Source organism: Astatotilapia calliptera, chromosome 17 (genome assembly GCF_900246225.1).
Source record: "Astatotilapia calliptera chromosome 17, fAstCal1.2, whole genome shotgun sequence".
Lineage (NCBI taxonomy): Eukaryota > Metazoa > Chordata > Actinopteri > Cichliformes > Cichlidae > Astatotilapia > Astatotilapia calliptera.
In genome coordinates this window covers 11,718,838-11,741,213 of record NC_039318.1, presented here as the reverse complement: position 1 = coordinate 11,741,213, position 22,376 = coordinate 11,718,838, and the positions used below count along the sequence as shown (strand labels likewise).

Genomic DNA, 22,376 nt, shown 5'->3' with positions numbered 1-22,376 from the left:
TTGGTGCTGTGCAGGCTGTGTACATGTATTCATAGATCAGCAAGAGTGCATCCTTTCATTTGACTCCTTTTATGCTGCCCTACTAAAATGTAGTCGGCCTTATAGCCACCAGTTCCAACTGGTTCACAGCCGTGTGAATTACTGACTTAGTAAAGACCCAGAGACACAATATTAAGCCATAATGATCACTTACAAGCAGGATTACTGACAAACAGCTTTTGCGATAGTGACCACAGTCATTGGCTTTTTATTCAAAATTGTCCACAAAACACCAGATTCTAAATTCATTTCTTACGGCACTTACTGAAATTAAACAGCCATATAATGACTTTCTGTCAAGGTCAGATCACTTTTGTATCCTTAGGGAGTGGTGGTAAGGAGGGCACTAATGGATGGCATTACCCAGTAACTCGATCTTAGATGAATGGATGAAAATAATCTGTTGACCCTGAAGCCTGAACCCAAGGACAATGTGAATGTATACTGTAAAATCGATGTAAGTTACAAGAAATACTGCAAAAATAGGCACAAACATACGAACACTGGCAATGTGTTGAACAGTTTGAACAGGTTTCCATATTGTAAAATGTTTTCTTATTTACATTAAACTTATACAAATTAATAAATATATGTAAGGAAAAAAGCTTTTAATTTATGTGCATGTGTGTATGAAGGGGTGTGATATTAGGTATCCTAGGCTTTTGGAGCATGTGGCTACAGGCCCGTATGCTCAAGGATGCTTTCCTCCAGTTTCAGGTAATCACTGTACTCCTTCAAGTCCGCCTCCTCGCTGTCTACCTGGAATGTGACTGGCTTGTCAGGCTCCTGCAGACAAAGCCAGAGAAACAAGCTTCATCATAAACAATAATTACGAAACAATAGAGCACCTAATCCAAGATCTCAGCGTTTCCCATCGTAGAGGCAGAAAATTACATTGCCTCTGAATTTTACTGAACTGAAATTTTATTGAAGGATGCAAATATTAAATAAGATGACACTTTTCTAGTAAAATCTGGACTGTGCACTGCATCTGTGTATTGCATGCAGGGCACAGTCCTTTAAAGAAAAAAAAAGGAAAATTAGGATACTGTGTGGAAAATTCCTGATACTTTCCTCCCACAACAGTAAACCTGACAGTATTGTTCATATCATATTTAAGCTGTGCCTTGTCCTTATCATCCATCTAAATTCAAATTGCCGTAGATGTTTTAAAGCCAACAGCAGAAAGAAGCTGGAGGTGAACATGAAAATTCATTCCTGTTTAGAGGAATTAAGAGAAAGTATCCACTCCAAGTGACATTACTAAAGCAAAACAAAACTTTTTTGGTAGCTGCCATGCAGCCTAAGATAGAACCAGTTAGCCACTTAAGTTTGCTTCTATACTTAGCAGGCAGACTGTCAGGCACTGCCTGTCAATAACTACCCTATCCCCAGTGCTTGGGATCAAATAACGATGTGAATGAGTTAAACATAAGCGGATAGAAAATGAGAGAGAGACACAAAAAGAGATACACGAGTGCCTTCTTCATCTTTTCCAATGTCAACTTTATACGTCCACATATTTAGCTGGGTCAGTACTAAAACTTTTGTAAGTCTGCTGAAGATTCTGATCACCAATGCAGGGAAGCTTTGTGGGAAGTCACGGTTTAACTCAAGGACACTTTCACTGTAGACAAATGGCAAAGGACACAGGGAAAGAAAAGCTTTAGTGTTCTCCTATCCTTTCTCGTCCTTCATTTTCATTTCAAATCTAACCATTCGTTGTGCGTCACTATGGTCTGAACTGTCAGATCTAGGAAATTACAAACACTGGACACAGGACAGGACATCTTTCCTCCCTCTCAGCTGCTGTTGAGCCACCTTCCAGTCACACTGATGGAAACTGGCACCTTGAGACTTCTGGGAATTCAGTTTAGAATTAAAACCTACTGCTCACCACTTGTGAGCTGAGGGAGCTGAGTGTAAAAGCGAAGCTCTCAATTTACCGGTCGATCTACGTCCCTACCCTCACCTATGGCCACGAGCTGTGGGTAGTGACCGAAAGAACGAGATCGCGGATACAAGCGGCAGAAATGAGCTTCCTCCGAAGGGTGGCTGGCCTCTCCCTTAGAGATAGGATGAGAAGTTCGGCCATCCGGGAGGGGCTCAGAGTAGAGCAGCTGCTGCTCCACATCGAAAGGAGCCAGCTGAGGTGGTTCGGGCATCTGACAAGGATGCCCCCTGGGCGCCTCCTGGGCGAGGTGTTCCAGGCAAGTCCCACCGGGAGGAGGCCCCGGGGCAGACCCAGGACACGCTGGAGAGATTATATCTCTCGGCTTGCCTGGGAACGCCTTGGTATTGCCCCGGATAAGCTGGAGGAGGTGGCTGGGGAGAGGGAGGTCTGGGCCTCTTTGCTTAGGCTGCTGCCCCCGCGACCCGGCCCCGGACAAAGCGGATGAAAATGGATGGATGGATGGATGCTCACCACTTGTTTCTTGGACTCGCCTTCCTCCTTTCTCGGTTTCGCCCACAGTTCTTCCCACTCCAAATAATCCTTCAGCCTGTCATTCTCTTGGTCAAAGAAGATCTGCATGTTTAAATCCTGCATACAAACAAAGCAAAACAAGACAAAGATACTAGTTAGCAGTCAATAATACTGTAGCAGCCATTAAATACCTTTAAGAAAAATAACACATTTTTACCGCAGTTTCTTAACATTACACAAGGGTCCAAGCAAAACAGACAGCTCACAGTCTTCTTACCTCATTCTTAACCGGGGAGCGGAGGGCCTTTGGCACATTGAAAACACGTAGCACTCCAAGGTTGTCAGCAACAGCCAGGTAGTGTTGTTTGGCTGTAAGTACAAAACAGTCCATTAAATGAGTTTTAAGGTTCAAAAATCGTATCTGTCCTGAGCACCTAATATAAGCCAAGAACTCACAGGCGGTGATACAGGGTTTGATGCAGGTAATTCTGGTACTGGCGACGTGTTCATGGACGTGTGTAGGTTCGCTGGTGTTTAGGAGCAGGTTCCACACCTCAATACTGCCATCATTTCTCCCAATGAAGAAAACCGCAGATCGGGAGAGGGACCAGCATGCCGCACTGTACTCTTGCTCAGAGCTTGGTCCCACGAAGATTGGGCCACCCTGGATGTTGTGGTTTACAAGAATTATTTAAAAAATTTTGTGCGTTCTGAAGCATTTTAATTATTGAATTATGTGCTCCAATTTTGTCGATTGAACTTGTGGTATTTTACTTGTGTGTTACTTAGGACGAATTAGTCTGTGCATGGTTCCCATTTGGACGTGCTTCAAAAACCAAAATTGACAGTTTTATCCAAAAACCAAACAAACAAAAAAACGTGATTGCTAATGCTGAGGCTCCACAAACCATACATGGCTGCTTCATCCATTTTTTATGTACAGTCTATGTCTGTGACCAACTGAATAAGTGTGAATAGTTTTGCTTAGTTTTGCAGTTTAAATGATCAAAACAGCAACCAAGAAATTACGTAATTTGAATTGTCTCAATTCTATGTGATGTATGCATACGTCATGTGAGGTAATCAATGTTTTCTGTTGCAGTACCATCACACCCTCTTTCCAGATGGCAAAGTTCCAGCCTCCTGTTGTCAAAAGAATGTCTTTGAAAAAGGGTGATCGCTGCATTGTGTTCACAAACCAGGCATGAGTTCTAAAACAGAGCAGGGGCTTGGCACCTGGGAGTGAAGTGAGACAGATGGAGAATATGCACAGTTTTATTTGACAGTAATTTCCTTCCAGGGTAATCATAATGCAAAGGAGCAATTAACCCTGTAAAACATTATGGTCATTACATTTGCCCAGGTTACCAAACTAAATAGTGGGTTTAATGTGAAAGTAGCAATCAAAGTCATTTCAATAAATTGGGTGTAATTGTTTTATGAATCAACGTACTGCTGTCAGTCTGACAGCTGAGCACTGGTGAGCCATAAAAAACAGAGCGCGGCAAGCCCGACTACTCACTGAACTTTCGTCCAAACTCATCTTCCTCCAGTTTCCAGTCAGTGTAGACAATCTCTCCTTCCTGTAAAAAATGAACATAAAACTGTTTATAAATGTATGTATGCGTCTTCCTTATTTCAGTTAAGTTGTAAAGTATAGTACACTCCTTAAGTGGCATGACAAAAACATGTGCAAAAACCTAATAAAAAAAATCATTCATTATTGGTTATGCCAACTTGAGATGAACTTCAATGTAACAAAAAGAAGTCCAGCTTGCTCACAAGCTGAGTAAAGTCAAGAGTTAAGTTAAAAGTTAAGCAGTCAAGAACTTAACTGTATTTTTTACTTGCTCTATGTTGATATCATTTGAAGACATTTTCAAGTTTCAAGTTTTATTGTCATGTACAGATAAACAATGTAGCCACATTTAACCATAATGAAATGTTTTGGCTCGTGCTCCTCTGCCTTACATGAGCATATAGAGAGTGTACAGTTTATTTAGAAGAAAATAACAGAATTTTTACCTCTGTTCCAACATAAAACTTGGTATTGACATCGTCCAGGGTCTTGAGCGTCTTGGCTGAAGGTATTCTGAGTTGACTGTATTCTGGGAGGACCTCTGCGCCATCATTTTCATTATCTTGTTATGTAAGACAAAACAGGAAGAGACGGTAAAGTAAGAACAGGTTAAAAGTTCAACTCATTGTTTTTTATTTATTTATTTAACATTTCAGTGACCTGAGAGAGGGAGCCTGGTGCTGACGTGGGACTAAAATGTTCACAATACTCAGCGCCTTGTTACTAGACAAGTACAAATATTTCAATAAACTCAAATAGGGGAAGAAGAATAGGTGACAACTAGCAGATTTTAGGAAAAAGAACATCTGCTTTATTCAAATGAAGGAAATAACAGCCTGCAGTGGTGCTGTAACTTGACCGTGAACAAGACGACAGAAGTACTAAAGCAAGTGAGGTGGGGAGGGGGTACAGCCGAAGTGAAAGGGCTGGTAAGAGTGGATTTGAAGGGAGAGAGAAAGAAAAGCACAAGAGGTAGAGGTAGGAAGGAAGCCTGTGGAGAAAACAGGGACAGGAGGTAAAAGGTGGAGGGGCTGAAATAGGTTAAGCTGGTAGAAGCCTTTTCCATCACAAAAGCCTGACTGTCTGCCAGAGATCATGTGGGTCTATCTGTTCACAGCCCCTTACCTGTGGACCGCTCTCGATCAACTCTCACTCTTAAAGGTTAGATCAGATTACCAAACCACATGTCTTCTAAATCTATTTTCTCCCAGTTAAGATGTGTGTAAAGATATGAGAAAGATGATACAGGAACAGCTACAGACAGTGTTTGACTTTGCTTAATCCCCATGAGCGCCTGCTCACAATTTATTTCAGTGTGAAAAATCATGTTAACAAGTATATTGTAGCTTTTTAAATGTTCAGAAAAATGTCAAAAGGCACAGAAGCAGACAGCAAAGACCACCCTCAATCAATGTGAGTCAGATATCTTAGGTAACGCTGCAGTATTAATCACACAGGGATTCATTAAAATCGTAATAACAGACTCCCTGAGGGCTGATGAAAAAAGAAGCAGATTTATTGCTTGAGTTAGTAAGCATATTAATTCTATAACAACCAGCCACCAAGGCTGTGTTTATGGAAGCCAGACAAAGACATGTCTCTTCTTGACCAGCCAGGACACACATGATCATCTTCTGGCCCTCAAGGAGTCTGAGCAGCATATTGCAAAGAGCTGACAGTCAGCAAAGCCAATGGTCTGCAACTATGGCGGCCTTGTTTTGGAAGTATCGCTTAATAAAGTGCCATGAAACCTGAGGAGAGACAAGACAGAGAGAGAAATAGAGTAGCTCAGGGCCAAATGAGCCCTGCCCCACTGATCACTGTGCTCAGCCATCCAAAAGAGAACTCAAGAATCCAAAACTCCCTCAAAGAGGTCAGGAGACATGTCTGTGATGCTCACTGTTTGCCCTCCTCACTTACTTCAGTTTTTAACACATTCTGTGCCATTCAGATATTATAAGAATTGTTCAGGCACATAAAAGAATAATTGCTCTTTACCTTTGATATTTTGAAGACACAGTGAGTGTATCTTTCTATAGTTTGCGCTTGAGCTTTGCTTCAATACTTTCCTCATCAAAACTGTTATATGGACAACAATGAAAATGAGACTATCAGCTACAATGGGGAAATCATTTCTCTAATTGTTATGGTAGTTTAATTTTAATGGAGGGCACACTGAATATAAACCAAAAATCCAGAAAACACTTTATATAGAAGTTATAAATTGATTTTGAAAGAAGAATTTGATCCATGACCAAAGAGCCGTCCATGACCCACCTTTAGTGTTCTGACTGAGGAGAGGATGTTTGTGTCCAAGATTTTACGTTACGTTACATTGGTCCCTCAGTGCAATGAGTTTGCCCTGAACCATTAGCAGAAAAACAGTCCTAAAGCATGTTTACATCTCCGTGCTTGACTGTGGGGATGATGCTCTTAGTGCCATATGCAGCATTTCTCTTCCTTCAAACACAAACACAATAACTTGACCACAGTACTTTCTCCCATTTACATCCTCATTGGCAAATTTGACATGGGCCTGTAAATGTGCCTTCTTGAGCAGGGGACTTTGCGAGACCCGGAAGATTTCTGTCCATTGTCCAAACCGTTACCAATGGTGCTCTTGGTGTCTGTGGTCCCAACTGTAGCCAACTCCAGCCTCAACAGGTCTGCAGTCCTGCCCCTGACATCCATGGAGAGCTATTTGGTCTTACTTATGGTGGTGGAGAGGTTGGAATGGGACAAACAGATTCAGGAGTATCTGTAACTGACTGATTGACTGTATGAATCATACTTGTTATTAATCTCTGGCTCTCTTCCACAGGATGTCTTTTATCCTGTCTTCCCTCTCTCACCCCAACCGCTCAAGGCAGATGGCCCCGCCCCTCCCTGAGCCTGGTTCTGCTGGAGGTTTCTTCTTGTAAAAAGGGAGTTTTTCCTTCCCACTGTTGCCAAAGTGCTTGCTAATAGGGGTTCATATGACTGATGGGTTTTTCTATGTATTATTGTAGGGTCTACCTTACAATATAAAGCACCTTGTTGTTGTGATTTGGCGCTGCATAAATAAAATTGAATTAATCTGTCTGCCGCATGCAGACATGCAAATCAATTTATAATGTTTATGTATTTTTTTCTAGATTTTTGGTTGATTTTCTGTTTCTCTCCATTAAATTGAAGCTTCCATGAATATTAGAGACTGTTCTTTTTTTTCCAATAAGCAACAAATTCAGCAGGGGATCAAACAACATCTCTTATGGACAATCGGTTTGATTTGAAAGAGCATGTGAGTGAGTCAGCTTCCTAAAACGTTTGGCATCAAACAAAAAAACCACAAAGTATTTTGTGTAATTAAGTAATGTGACTGATTGCAGGAAAACAGAGAACGAGTATAGCAGACTGAAACAGACAAAGCCTTGCAGCCTCGAGGGTAAAAGCTCTTGCTCACCTGTGTTCCTACCTGTATTACTATTACAGGTGTAATGTTCTAGGCTGAACTTCAAAGGAGCATACTCTCCACTTGTATCAATCTTTGGCAGGGAAACCTGACACATGGCATAAAAGAAGATGGCTTTTATCACTTGAAGAAAAAAAGAAAACCTTATCTAAAACAAAATCACAGAGCATGCTCAAGAATCTACACACTGAAATCATTACCTAAACCCCAGTTAAATAAATCCAATGCACACGTAAATACAAATTAAATAGTTATTCAATTTAAGCCATTTTCCTTATTTTCTTGTAACAAATCTTTGTCTGCAGAATAATTACTGATGTGTAAAAATAACACTAAACATCGAATCATTCTTTTTCTTATGGTTGATTTTCTTATGGTTGGAAGTTGAAGAAAAAAGCTCTTTCTACACAAATCACAAGCTCTGTAATGCATCCCAGACATGAAAGTACCCTGAAGAGTGGTTTCCATGTCCGGTCCAGGTGTTTGAAAGTTGTGGGGATGCTATAGGGTGTCATCATGGTCTTCTGATCCACATCTTGCTTCCTGTCGGCCAGAAACTGGTTCTGTAGTTTTGGCACTCGCAGATCCCAAAACATGACACTGCTTTAGACAGAGACACAATAAGATAATGTGGAATTAAGAACCACCTGAAAATTAACAAAATTCTCTATCATCAAATGTTCATATTCAAACATGATTGTTGCATATATAAATGTGGTTATTGCCAAAAACAACAGGAGCAGTGTTTTGAAATCTTTCTGTCATTTGCAACTCCTTTAGCGCCAGTCTAATGACGCAGAGTGTGAAACACAGTCTGTATTCACATTGATACTTCATATCTAAACTGAATAACAGGACATGCAAAATGAAGTAACACATAAAAACACTAGTGAGAATTAGACTGCATAGCTATTTCCTGAGAAATATAATGATTGCCAGATACACTCATTTACGTGGTTTACAAAAGGCAATATTTTAACCAACTGCACAGCTCTTCAATATATTATTGGCTCAGTATGTTCAACCAGAGGAGAATGACTACAGATTACACCATAGAATTAAGATGAAACCGGAAAAATAATCCAGCGTGTTTGAGTGCCATAATATATATTCACCAATAGAAAGCTTTACAACTTTACAGTATTAAAAAGCATCTTTACAGTCTACTCTACAAGAAAAAAAAATAACTCTATATAAATACCTTTCATCTTTATGAAGAATTTATAGGTGATTTTTTCACACATATACATTTTATGTTTTAAACTTAGCTAGTAGCTGTTATGTCTTGTTAATCCAAGTCACTGATCTGAACAAAATTGTAGTGTTTCATTATTTAATTGATATGTGACTTGGCACTAATAGCCAGACAATTTGTCTGCCAACTACAGACAGTAAAACCAAAACCATACTCGAAGCTAGGTATGTAGCTTGCTAACTTTCTAGCATTAGCCTGAAGTTAGAATTCCATCTTCTCTAAGAGATCTGGTACTGCTTGAATTTTTCTGTATCTTGCAACTGTGTTTCTACTCTTTTTACAATTCAGCAATAAATACTTCTACTTCTTATATTCTTTGTATTTGCTTTCTTTTGTGTTTAATTTCCAGCGTTAATTATAAGTCAGTTTGATTTGGAATTACACAAATATATACACCAAGGAACTTAAATTATGATGTATTTATTTAGCTCATGTTACGGCATAAGTAGTATAGTATTCCCATTTGGGTTGTTTTGCTTATTATCTAAATTTGTCGAGGTTTTGCTGTAATTTCATAATAATATTTTATGTATCCTTTTTTCTATGCACATGTAGAGGTGTGGCAAAGTCAAGTCAGTTATGATGAGGGAAAATGACTAAAACCCATTTTCTAAATGCTGTTCACTTCCAAAGGTTTTCTTTCTTTTCTTTTTTTCCCCCCTGTATTTGACCTTCATTAGAATGTCAACAATCCAGAGAGACTCAAAACAAGGGCAGCGAGAGAGAAAGGGGACGTGATAAAGCAAACAGTGGATCTAGTGAGTGTATAATGTATCCATCAGGTAACCAGAGGCCTTTGTTTGCCTACTTTGCAAATAACTGTATGTATTAAAAAACACACACATGTTATCAGCCACTAAAATCACACTTAGAATCAACATCCAAAGTACATACTGACAAGCAGTGAAAAGTAAGAAGAAAAAGTATCAGGAGTTATTTTTTTCATTAAACTGTAGAGAACTTACCAGTCAGGGGAGCAGGTGACAACTTGAACAGACATGTTAGAAATGTTTTGAACTGGAACGCCTGTCCTGGTCACCTAAACAGAGGGAGTTACAAAATCAATAAATGTCTGCATCAGGCTTGGTCTTGATTCATGAAGCTGTATGGGTGGTTGGATTTTCCCCTGGGGGCACTTTGATGATTGCCTTATTTTACTTATCAAGATAACTGAAAGTGATCGATGTGATTTACTGCAAGTAACTACATAGAGGTAAGTGATAGGCACAAGTGGGAAACCAAATCTGGACATATATGGCTAGTGATTTTCTGTGCACACTTAATATTGGATTTCTTTGTAAAAGACAAAATACCATAGTCTTACTGCAGAAAATATATCTTTAGATAAATATAAGTTTAGATTTGATTTCTTTTGACGTTGTGATTGTGGGGTTTGTTTTCCTCTGAACATATATTCTACATTGCTCCTTTTCTGTGCTCGCACCCTCATTTGTAACATTTTCTCTGCTTGCTATCTACTTCCCACTAATGCCCTACATCCTCTTAGTCCTGTTTATAGTGAATTGGCCATTAACCTGTCACCATTCCAAAACAAGACAGAGAAATCAGTATGCCAGTATGAGACCTGACCTTGAAGTGTGTGTTTTGTTACCATTTTGAGATTGGGGGTTTTAGTATGTTGAATTACGACACAGTGTTTGTATTAGATATAATTTAGGGAGGCTGAGATCTAAAGATTGCTTTTCTGAGACTATTGCTGTGTAGTCACACAAAAACACCTTTTATCCACACGCTAAACAGCAGTAACCTTGTGGAAGGGCTCAGAGTAGGCTCATGTGCGCCTGGTGGAAAAAGTAATTCCCAACAGTTGTTAATTCCCTCCAACCCCTTTGCCCTTCAGTCCCTCAGTACCTCAAATGTTTTCGGCAGCCACTGGACATCAGTAACTGGGGATTTGTGGCTGCTTTCTATGGAAGAAACTGCACAGTAGCTCATGACAGGAGTCTTGTTCTCTTTTTTGTTACCCAAGTCCTGTAGGGAAAGCAGACACGCGACAGTAATGTGCTGTATGGTGAGCTCTGACAATTCAGTCTACACACAAATTCAATCTAGACACAAAGACTGTACACAGCTGAATAACCACTGTAAAACGCACAAGCAGAATAATGAAATGCAAATGACGACTTCGATGTGTGCATGGAAAAACAAACAGCACACAGATAAATACACTCAAACACATTCTGGCACAATAGAGCCACTTAAAAAACATAAAATCGCTGCAATATGATTATTTAATTTGTTTAAAACACCTCCTCATAGTATTGCAAGCAAATTTTAAACATATATCTTAGTCGTTTTGTGGACCTGCAATTGGATTTATTATGTGCAATGGAGCGAATAAAAAAAAAGTAGATAGAGAAGATGTTAATTTAAAATGTAATTCTTCATTTATCTGACAACCCAGTGACAGGTGGTGGTGTAGCACAGCTTTCACATCACCTAACAGAGCGTTCTAGTAGATACAACTGCCACTGTTTACACTGCAAACAGCAGGAAGGGCAGTGATCTGATTTCACTGTGTGTTATCTTCTATGTGGGGGCAAGAAACAAGAGTTATGTAACAGCTGGCGTATGTGAGCCGGTGCTGTTGACTCTGGTGAATAAAGGGCTAACAATGACAAAGAGAACAGAAGGAGGCACAGAGGGTGGGAGAGGGGAAGGCAAAGAGAAGGAAGCAGTAAGGAGAAGGATGGAGGCAGCTGCTCCACTGTAGTGGCAATAAAAACACCCAAGGTAAATCTGGGCCAGAGATGATAGGACACGAGTGTCTACTTAAATACAGCTGGAAGATATCAGTGCAGGTTAGGCTTTAAGTGGAAGCTTTAAGAAACTGTAAAACAAAACATTTTAAAACTATAAAAGCTACACTGAAATGAGCTAAAACAAAACAAAGTCAAAACTTACATATCATTTAATTTTTGCATGATTCAATGTGCATAAAGTTAAAAGATTAAAATTAGTAAAACAATTTTTAAAAAAGAGACTTTTTCATTTGATTCAAAATTCATTTCAAATTTATATGTTGGATTATGCAGAAAAAATATTATTGGGCAGAAAGGTCTATTGCTTTATTATGTGTTCAGGTTGTGTATCATGTTATTCAAAAGTAACTAATTACTTTTTTCAAGTAACTTGACTAACATTGTACAGAGCAGCATGTCTCACTGCATCAGCACTGTGACTATTTCAAAGAGAGTATGGGTACTTACAAATGTGTCAGTGTCAGAGTCGGAGTCTGAGGCTTTTTTACTGTTAGGCCGTGTTCCCTGTAAGTGCGGGATGTGAAAAGAAATGTCCCACAACACCACCTGAGACATCAGCAACATAAAATCGTTTAGTGGTGATGATCATTTGAGCCTGAGACTATAGATAATAATATACAAATATATACATTAGAAAAAAACCCCTCAAACATATCATATTAAATGCTGACAGAAGAGTGGCAACAGCATGCGATACCATGTTTATATTGAACTAAAATGGGGGCATGGGATGAGAAACTGATTGTTTTGATTTGTGAAGTTGAGACGCTGAGTGAAAAAGGAGCACCTTGCCATTCCTGCAGCCACCAACAATAACATTTGGATTCGAAGGGCAGAACTCGAAGGCAAAAATGTCATCTGGGCACTCCAAGAGCAACTATATATATATAAAAAAAATCAAAACACATAAAAATGAGCATACACATATTTCCAAGCAGAGGTTTCCATGTATAAGGAGCTTCCCAACACAAAAATGTATTTATTCTAGTCTCTCATATGCCTACACTAGACATAAGGGGAAAAAGACAGTATGCAGTACATTTTTTAGCTTTATTCCCTTTTGTAGAAAATATTAATTATTTATGTTATTTATATGTCTTGTCAAAGTGCCACTGGTCCCAGAGGCTGAAACCAAATCATGACACATGCACCATTGAAGGCACACATGGAACTCATATTACTTTTGAGCGATTTAGCAGCTTGGTTATATTGATTGAGTGCTTGGCTCAAATCAATAGATCTTTTCAAATTTACAGCAGAAGAAAAATTACAGTAAAGGGCAAAGACTTAGAGCTAACTCTCAAACACATACATTTAAAAAAATGTTTTCTCGACTCCCGTTAATGGGTTTCTCTCCTCTACTTCTCATACCCGGGGGTTAGATTGATCGGGGAAGCCATAGAAGACAATGAAAGCAGGACTGTTGATGTACACAGTGGACTTATCCAGCTGCTCCTCCTGTTTCTTTATAAAAGTCACAGCTATCAGACCTGCCACATAGACAAAAAAACACCACACCCCACAATGTATCAGCTACATAGCAACAGGAAAACAGACCTGTGTTTACAAAGCCTTTTTTGAAAAATCTGTAGATCTACTCTAATTTCTACTTTACATAGAAGCCACAAATTGATAATGCATGTGCACTGATCACACTGATATTCTTTTTCTGGTTTTGTGGACGTCGATGTGTGTCTTAAGGTGACACGTTGATATTACAGAGGTTGTCAGTGAAGTTGAAATAACAGGAAAAGGGAGTTCAATTTCTTTTAGGCAGGCTATTGTATATTTGTACATATTTATATCATTGCCCACTAAGTGTATACTTTCTCGCCACAAGCTGCTGTTGCTGAAAAAACAAGAATTGGGCGAACTCCTGCCTGCCCAGGTCTGTGCAGGGGGTCAATAGTGACCTAATTTTTCCAACTAAAAAGTGAAAGAAAATGAATTATGATGATTTTAATGTGACCTGTCAGGGTTCTAACGATTATTTTCCAATGTTAATGAATGTCCAAAGTTTCTATGGTACACAAATCTTGACTTTATCATAAATGTACTCTATGCTATGTCTGTAGAAGTCTATGTACTTCACCATGGATTGTAGGGTGCCAGCTGACGCTGCTGATTTTCTTGCCCATGGCGCGCTTCTCGTCTGTGAAGGTCCATTGAAGCTTCAGACCTTCAGAAACCATCACTAACTGGTCAGAAGCTTCTGCTCCTATGCCCAAGGCCTTAAAGTCATCAGTGAACACATTCATTATGTGTGTCTGCTGAAGGGCATGCAAGACCCTGCAAAGTGAAAATGTACCTGTTGAAATTTGGACCGGTACTTTTTATGTATCATTGCTCACAGACAGCGGAGCAAACAGACAAACAAACAAACGCTGCTGGAAACATTTTTTCTCTCTCGCCTCGGCAGAGGAATAAAGTACACACAATTGTCTTAATACACCATCATCATATTTCCACTGAATATTCCTGCATTCATAATACTGGATGGGATTGAGTTATCTATGGCTGATATTTTGAGCATGGGTTGTTAAGAAGCAGATGGAAACGACGATACCATAAGAATTCATTTTACCTGGGGGTCACTGAGTTGACAAACTTCTTCAGTTTCTCAGACCTGAGGATGTTTTCTTTTTCTTTCTCTCTTAGCTCTCTTGGTTCATACTGGGTAAACACATTCCTCTGAACCGCCCTGTAAAATAGACAGAAGGCAACACATACAATAAAACATGGAACTTGCCTTACTTTTAAAACAATATGTTATGAAATGTGTTGCAGATTCACTGAAAGCATATATAATTTATATATACAGTGGGGCAAAAAAGTATTTAGTCAGCCACCGATTGTGTAAGTTCCCCCACTTAAAATGATGACAGAGGTCAGTAATTTGCACCAGAGGTACACTTCAACTGTGAGAGACAGAATGTGAAAAAAAAATCCATGAATTCACATGGTAGGATTTGTAAAGAATTTATTCGTAAATTAGGGTGGAAAATAAGTATTTGGTCACCTCAAACAAGGAAAATCTCTGGCTCTCACAGACCTGTAACGTCTTCTGTAAGAAGCTTTTCTGTCCCCCACTCGTTACCTGTATGAATGGCACCTGTTTGAACTCATCATCTGTATAAAAGACACCTGTCCACAGCCTCAAACAGTCAGACTCCAAACTCCGCCATGGCCAAGACCAAAGAGCTTTCGAAGGACACCAGGAAAAGTATTGTAGACCTGCACCAGACTGGGAAGAGTGAATCTACAATAGGCAAGCAGCTTGGTGTGAAAAAATCAACTGTGGGAGCAATCATCAGAAAATGGAAGACATACAAGACCACTGATAATCTCCCTCGATCTGGGGCTCCACGCAAGATCTCATCCCGTGGGGTCAAAATGATCATGAGAACGGTGAGCAAAGATCCCAGAACCACACGGGGGGACCCGGTGAATGACCTGCAGAGAGCTGGGACCAAAGTAACAAAGGTCACCATCAGTAACACACTACAACGGCAGGGAATCAAATCCCGCAGTGCCAGACGTGTTCCGCTGCTGAAGCCAGTGCATGTCCAGGCCCGTCTGAAGTTTGCCAGAGAGCACATGGATGATACAGCAGAGGATTGGGAGAATGTCATGTGGTCAGATGAAACCAAAGTAGAACTTTTTGGTATAAACTCAACTCGTCGTGTTTGGAGGAAGAAGAATACTGAGTTGCATCCCAAGAACACCATACCTACTGTGAAGCATGGGGGTGGAAACATCATGCTATGGGGCTGTTTTTCTGCCAAGGGGACAGGACGACTGATCCGTGTTAAGGACAGAATGAATGGGGCCATGTATCGTGAGATTTTGAGCCAAAACCTCCTTCCATCAGTGAGAACTTTGAAGATGAAACGAGGCTGGGTCTTCCAACATGACAATGATCCAAAACACACCGCCCGGGCAACAAAGGAGTGGCTCCGTAAGAAGCATTTGAAAGTCCTGGAGTGGCCTAGCCAGTCTCCAGACCTCAACCCCATAGAAAATCTGTGGCGGGAGTTGAAAGTCCGTGTTGCTCAGCGACAGCCCCAAAACATCACTGCTCTCGAGAAGATCTGCATGGAGGAATGGGCCAAAATACCAGCTACTGTGTGTGCAAACCTGGTAAAGACCTATAGTAAACGTTTGACCTCTGTTATTGCCAACAAAGGTTATGTTACAAAGTATTGAGTTGTATTTTTGTTATTGACCAAATACTTATTTTCCACCCTGATTTACGAATAAATTCTTTACAAATCCTACCATGTGGATTCATGGATTTTTTTTTTCACATTCTGTCTCTCACAGTTGAAGTGTACCTCTGGTGCAAATTACTGACCTCTGTCATCATTTTATGTGGGGGAACTTGCACAATCGGTGGCTGACTAAATACTTTTTTGCCCCACTGTATATGTATGTAGAGAAAGCAGAAAATATTTCTGAAATTGATTTCATCTTACTTCCTTGATTTGAAACAGATGCAGTCTTATTATCAGGCTAGTCAAACCTGCACGTGCTTTCCCTCCCTACAGAACAAATCCATTTTAAGTGTACTGATTTGCTGGCCTACCGCTCCGTCTGAGCAGTGCTGCTCTGCAGTTTGGGAACAGCCTGCATCCCGCAGTCCCTCTGCATCTGCTTGATGCTGAATCTGCTGTCTTGGTAGGAAGGACACGCCACGGAGCGACACTCAGCCTCTGTACTGTTGCGGTCAGAAAAACAGACAGGTAACCCCGGTCTGCGCTTTAAGTCAAACTTGTAGCACAGCTGATGATGACAGAAGAGACAGAACAGAATTCATGAGCAAAGCAATCAGATCAGATATAAACATTTAATGTTAATTTGAATATACTGCAGTGCCTTTTCTCTGGTCTCTTTGACAGACTCTTGATCTACTTCCAGCTCACTGCCGAGAGATATCCATGGCTTTGGTTCTGGGGTTTTACTGACATCATCCTCCAACACTATTATTTCAGGTTGTGGGGGCTGCAGAACCTAAATACAATTGTAAGAATATATAATATAAAGGCCAAAATAACAGTAAAAAAAAAACAAACCACACACTAGCAATCTTTACATGTATTCATACTTACAGCAAAATGCTTATGCTAGGGAAAGATAATAAAGTAGTACTTAAAGTCTTAAATTTTACAGAAAAATAGCCTGGAAAGCGAAACACCCCGGATGATATATGACCTGTCACTATTACTAATAACTGGTGCCACAAAAGCACTAGAAACAATTAACGACCTTTAAATTAAATAATATAAAACTTCTGTTATGTTACTGCTTATCAGTATACATTTTTTAATTATTGGCCTTGTCTGTCTAATAACAAACATGTATTGAGGAAAGAAAAAACATATTAACAAAAGAGAACCTTGTTACTGTAACCAAAACTGTTAGCTTACATTATATATTCTAGCCTTGGCTTCTGGTGTGAGAACCAGGTAAAAACTCTGTCCATAGGTGAAATCTACATCAAAAACAAGCAATATTTCATCCTCTGGGTAGTCCTGTCAAAAGAAAGTGAAAATCACAGCATTAATTTTTTATGAGAGTGTTAGAATACATCACAGTACAAACTACTTCTCCAGTAATTTGGTTGAGAGTGAATGTGAAAATGCCCAAAACCCTACAAACATCACAAAAAACGAAATGGCTGAAAGGAAAACTGGTGTCTCATTTGTAGATGACTAAAGTTGCAAAGTTCTGTCATAAATGCATAAAAGAATTTAGATCAGACAGAGAAAAAAATGAAGTTAAACTGGTTGCTTTGTCTTTTCCCACAGCTCTTAACTTGGGTCTGTGCATCATCACAGTGTCTGGCTGCTGTTGTCTGAGTAAACTATGCAACAATGCATAACCAGCGCCTAACCAGCACAAACTGCTTCACAGGGTGGAAATCGGACACTGCGGCTCTTGTCTTAATATCCTGTATGATGTCGTCCTTTTCCAGCAGCTTGTAAGGGCTCTGCTCTGTGACATCCTCATCAATGCAGCATTCAAAGAGCTCCTGGGTGGCTGTTGTCAGGACGATGGGGTAGATGTCATCAGGGTGATCTTCAGGAGCGTTCAGAAACAATTGAGAGAAGAAAAATAGGGAAGTTATCTGATAAAACGAGCTTTTGGGCTTCATTCCCTAAAAGCAAAGCTGATGACTGATGACGGCTCAAATAAATACTAATACTAATACTACTACTACCACAAATAATAATAAAAATAGTGAGAATAATGATAATAAATAATTCAGAACCAATTACTTATGTTTTAGAATATTGAATGAGACTGTATCAGATAATCAAACAATAATGATTTTGATATCAAAACAATGTAAACACTCAGATAAGCAAACTCTGGTATAAATGTTGGGATTTTACTGGCTTGTGGATACGCACAACAGCTGCAAAGACCACTGACATGTATTTATTCAAATATGCTTGGAGTGGGCCTGGAGAATGTGTGCAGAATTGGTGCATTGCAGTGCATTGTCCATGGGGACAAGTCCTTGTGGTCACAGCAAACTATAAGGCACGCGTACATCCACGCAGAGCCTCGTGTTCACCTTCCAATGAAGAAATTTAACATCCCTCAGACCCAGCGAACGCCTCTCATCCTTCGCCTGCTTTGACTCTACAAATATCAGTCCTTATGAGAAGTCTGTGCACAATGTTTAAATGTTTCTAGGCGTACGTTTGTATCAGAATGTGTAAAAACCAATAGGGCATCCCTCAAGACATAAAGTGCAGTTACACACATTTATTCAGGACTGTTATAATACGAAGCCAAAGTACTTTACCATCGCCACAACAAAGCTTTTCCTAATAAACAATCCATTCAGACTCTACTATATCTAAGCCAAGCACAGTCCAGGGCATAGTACAGTAAACAAAGCTTTGTATAATGATAGTTTTCATCCTGCTTGTGGTCTCTCGCTTCAAAGTCTTTCCACAAGGTTGCTAAGGGGACACTGGGAATGCTCAAGTACAGCTTAAGTAACCACTTCCCAGCTGGGTGTGTCAACCTTTTCCACTCACACCACTTAGGCCTCACGCCAAATCATTGTAGTGGAAACTCACACCCTTCATTTCACAGAGTCATGTGTCAACCAAGGCATTTGTATTCATGGGAAATATTTGCTTGGGAGACATAAAGAGTGTGATGCGCAGCGTTCCACAGCCCTCAAGAATGCAATTAAATTATATTTGTTGGCTGCTCCAAAAAGCTATTTTTAATTTGTTAAGCTTCTTTTCTCTTGCATAATTTACCCAGGCATTTTTAAAAGCATACCACAAGATATTTATACCAAACCTCAGAGCATTGAAATTTTAGCGCAGTTTGTTTTCCAGTCTGCTCATATTAGTGAAGAATTTAAGCTTGAACAAAATACATTTATCAGCGTATCCTTAATGTCACACAATGTGCAGAAACCTGCATTTATATTTGAACTAGAAGGCCAATGTGTTGTTATTGTCACAAAGATTTTAAACTGGTTCCTAAAAAATTACCATTAGTTTTATGGCTGAGCCCAGGCTTGGCTTGGGCTCAACCTAATTAGGTCATGTTCAATTTTGTCACGTTCACAAATTGGACTTAAACTGCTGGAAGTATAAGATTAAAAGGAATAAATAAATGCAAAAAAACTGAGCAAATTTTGAAAGGAAAAATATTTTTTACTCACAATCACCTAATCTAAATTGAAACATTACTTATGCTGATGGCTACAAGCACTTGATCAAAAACAAGTTTTGGGGTTGGTATGTCTAAGAAAAAACCAAATCTAGGGACACAGAGCCAAGTAGAGAAGAGCTCCAGAGCAGCGGTCCCCGGGCCTCGAACCGGTACCGGTCCGTGAGTCGTTTGGTACCGGGCCACGCGAGTTGAGGCTCAGGTGTGAAATGTATGGTTTTCAGGGTTTTTATTGGTTTTCAGTGTTATTTTATTATCGTTTTGATCGTTAACTCGGTTTTCCTGGGTCTTTTCACGTGCGTTATGAATAAATCTTCCTTTTTTCGGTAATGGTTTTATTTTGTTGTATTTATCCGCGACACCTTAAAGGCCGGTCCGTGAAAATATTGTCGGGCATAAACCGGTCCGTGGCGCAAAAAAGGTTGGGGACCTCTGCATTAGAGGTTACACAGCAGTACACTTGAGAACATATCAGAACAATGCACATATGAAGGATATATAACTATTCACATTATAGGACTACTTCAAAATGCGACTGTTCTTTTGACTTGAGCATTGCTACTGGTAAACCTGAAACGGAATAATAAGGGTCTGATTAATATGCTGTGCTGAAAGTCAGCACATATGTAGGAGATAAGTAGGAGAGCCAAATGCTCAGGCTCTCTGAGTTCAAGAATAAAAATACAGTGGTGAAAAATGAACAAAGCCAGCTTTTTGCAAAAGTAAAAACACAATAAGGAGTTCGAATTTAATTTTCTCTCTTCAAAAGAAAAAAAATACAAATAATTTTTTTTCTTACCAGGCTTTTCCATAGGTGAAGGTGTCAGATTGTCCTTGACTGAATAGAAAGTAACTGTTAGTTGTTAGGGTAAATCAAAAACAAAAGTAAGCCTGTTTAGATTGTTTTGACAATGTAGACTTACACTGTCGGGGCTATAAGCTGGAGACAGGTGGAATGGGTAACACAGGATATTTTAAAAAGGAACAACTCTGAGAACAATAATCTTTAACAAGGACATGGCACCATCACCTCATCGTAAAATGATGTGCTGATAGTATTTAACTGTATGCAGGTTTTCAGCTGTGGCATGGTGAATGTAAACCAAACACTGAGAATGGGGAATCACAGCTGAGCAGAAACCATCTGCAAGCACCAATGTCACTGTGCTGTCTAACATTACACTCAAGACCAAATTAAAACAATGCAAATAGCTTTTTTTTTCTGAGATTTTTTTTCTCAGCTATTTGTGTTACAAAACTAATTAAAAGTAATTCAGTTACCATGAGTTAAGAATCCCTCAACATAAACTTAATGGCCAATTCAAAAGCATCAAGGATTATAGGATCACCCTGGCTCTGGGAAATCCGTTTACTATTTTATTTACATGTCATGAAAGAACATCTTTCATACAGAGACATATACAATAAAAGCAAACAAATGCATTTAAATTCAGAAATTAATACTCCAGGACTCACCTTTTCCTTTAACACCTGTTTTTCTTGATGGACTTTTTTGCCTCTTGGGTGCCATCTTTGCTCTTTGGGCAGATTTATAAAGGGAAGAGAGGAAGTTTACACATTTTTTTCAACCAAACACATTCTGTACACAATTTTCAATTTAATTTTCACCACTGTCACTGGCATTAGAACTCATCCGCTCAGGCGATCTTGATGTCTGTCATTATCAAAAGCTCTGGTGACATCTTGTGGCAGATAAGGGAACTGCACTGCTTACTTAAAAAAAAGCTGGTGAACTCTGAGAATAAATGCTTATATTAATTTAAACAACTTACCCAAATAATACATGTTAAAGTTATTATTATGACAATAATAAGTTGTTGTTTAGTTGTCTTAATCAGAATTATAATACAGATTACAACCAGTGATAGAGGAAGTTTTATTATACACTTGTGTTATTGTATTGTGTTATATTTTGTGCATATCAATAAAATTTATTTAATTGGGCAACATGAAGTTACAGCAATTAGCACTGTTGCCCCACAGCAAGCAGGTCTTGGGTGCAAATCCATGACCTTTCTATGTGTAGTCTGTTGTTCTCCTTTGTTCTCCAGCTTTCTCCCACACTCCAAGGACATGCATGTTAGGTTAACTAGTTCTCTCTGTTAGGCCTGTAATAGACTGGTGACCTGGATGGATGTAGTCTAATCATCAAAAGTAGTAACAACATAATTTGCCCACTGGAAATAATGTTTAGTGATGCAAATATGCTCTGCCAAGAGGACGTTTTTACTGCTTTGTGTAATATTAGGAAACTTTATATATCCTCTAACAGCATCTAATTTAACAAGCTCAAATATTTTTCAATGAAAATTTTGTTAAAAACAAACTATGGGTGTGCACTTACAATAATAATTTACTAACATTATTTCACTTAATATTTTCCTTCTGGAACAAAAATACACAAAAAAGGGAACTGGAAAGTATTGGGCCCATAAAATGCACTAACTCACGAAGATAAAATATTATTACAGTTTTGTAGTTTCTAAAAAGTTTTTTGTTTCATTTTGACGTTTGTTTTCAATACAGATTACTTTCTGAGTTCGCTTGTATTATTTGACAATGGTCAATTTAGGTTTTTATGCGTTTCCTAGTTAATGATAGTCTCATTTATTTCCTGAAATATGGATGGTATTTTAGTCAGTTTAATTTTAGTCCACTGTAGTACCAGTATCATATCCACATAGCTATCACTCAGTATAATCCAGAATATGTAAGTCTCGATTTAATATCATAAAGTATAACTCGTAACGTCCTGTTTTCTTTAAGGCTTACTTAGGCATTACAAATTAGAAGACATTAGCTATTACAGGCTAGTTACGTTAAGTTAGTCGTGTAGCTAGTTAATAGCTAAAGTCATCAAAAGAACATTGGATACGCAGCTTATTTTATGCTCGAAGATGCAACTTTTCCCCTTTACAGAAGAATGAATCAATATTACCGTGATCTTACACCGCATAGGCTTGATACCTTCTTCTATCTTCTTGATATCTTCTTCGCACTCACTGTTTTTGCTCACCAGTGGGTTGGGAACCGCTGGGTTGCCAATGGTTACAAGAGAGAGGGCGGGAGAACATTGACTGGCATTCGCACGAGCTAATCACATTCCAGCTCAACGAGGC

The 22,376-nt window shown here is 39.2% G+C and overlaps 1 protein-coding gene across 3 annotated transcripts; it reads right to left on the bottom strand.

Annotated features, from left to right (window-relative positions):
* Positions 1-632: 632 nt before the first annotated feature.
* dnai3 (dynein axonemal intermediate chain 3) lies at positions 633-22,306 on the bottom strand. Of its 3 annotated transcripts, none has more exons than XM_026146723.1 (23): positions 22,196-22,306; positions 20,713-20,774; positions 20,036-20,074; positions 17,426-17,610; positions 16,959-17,063; positions 16,408-16,542; positions 16,118-16,314; positions 14,117-14,233; positions 13,625-13,821; positions 12,904-13,022; positions 12,320-12,409; positions 11,980-12,078; positions 10,622-10,741; positions 9,715-9,788; positions 7,944-8,097; positions 7,498-7,582; positions 4,490-4,605; positions 3,987-4,047; positions 3,570-3,700; positions 2,921-3,128; positions 2,742-2,833; positions 2,465-2,581; positions 633-825 (listed from the first exon to the last, which is right to left on the bottom strand). In XM_026146723.1, the coding sequence occupies exons 2-23, from the start codon at positions 20,765-20,767 to the stop codon at positions 715-717; spliced, it is 2,607 nt and encodes an 868-aa protein (XP_026002508.1). In that variant the 5' UTR covers positions 20,768-20,774; positions 22,196-22,306; the 3' UTR covers positions 633-714. The 3 variants fall into 3 exon arrangements, with proteins under 3 accessions (XP_026002508.1, XP_026002506.1, XP_026002507.1); XM_026146721.1 differs by having other exon boundaries at positions 7,486-7,582; positions 22,196-22,305; XM_026146722.1 differs by having other exon boundaries at positions 7,486-7,582; positions 7,944-8,094; positions 22,196-22,305.
* Between the last annotated feature and the right edge of the window lie 70 nt (positions 22,307-22,376).

What these genes read in the sequence shown, in the direction of transcription:
- dnai3 (XM_026146721.1), bottom strand. Translation starts at nt 20,767, where the DNA reads ATGGCACCCAAGAGGCAAAAAAGTCCATCAAGAAAAACAGGTGTTAAA. An exon ending in GTCAACTCAGTGACCCCCAG is followed by an intron (nt 13,822 to 14,116) that starts GTAAAATGAATT and finishes TTCACTTTGCAG; the next exon opens with GGTCTTGCATGCCCTTCAGC. An exon ending in CAAACCCTGTATCACCGCCT is followed by an intron (nt 2,834 to 2,920) that starts GTGAGTTCTTGG and finishes TTGTACTTACAG; the next exon opens with CCAAACAACACTACCTGGCT.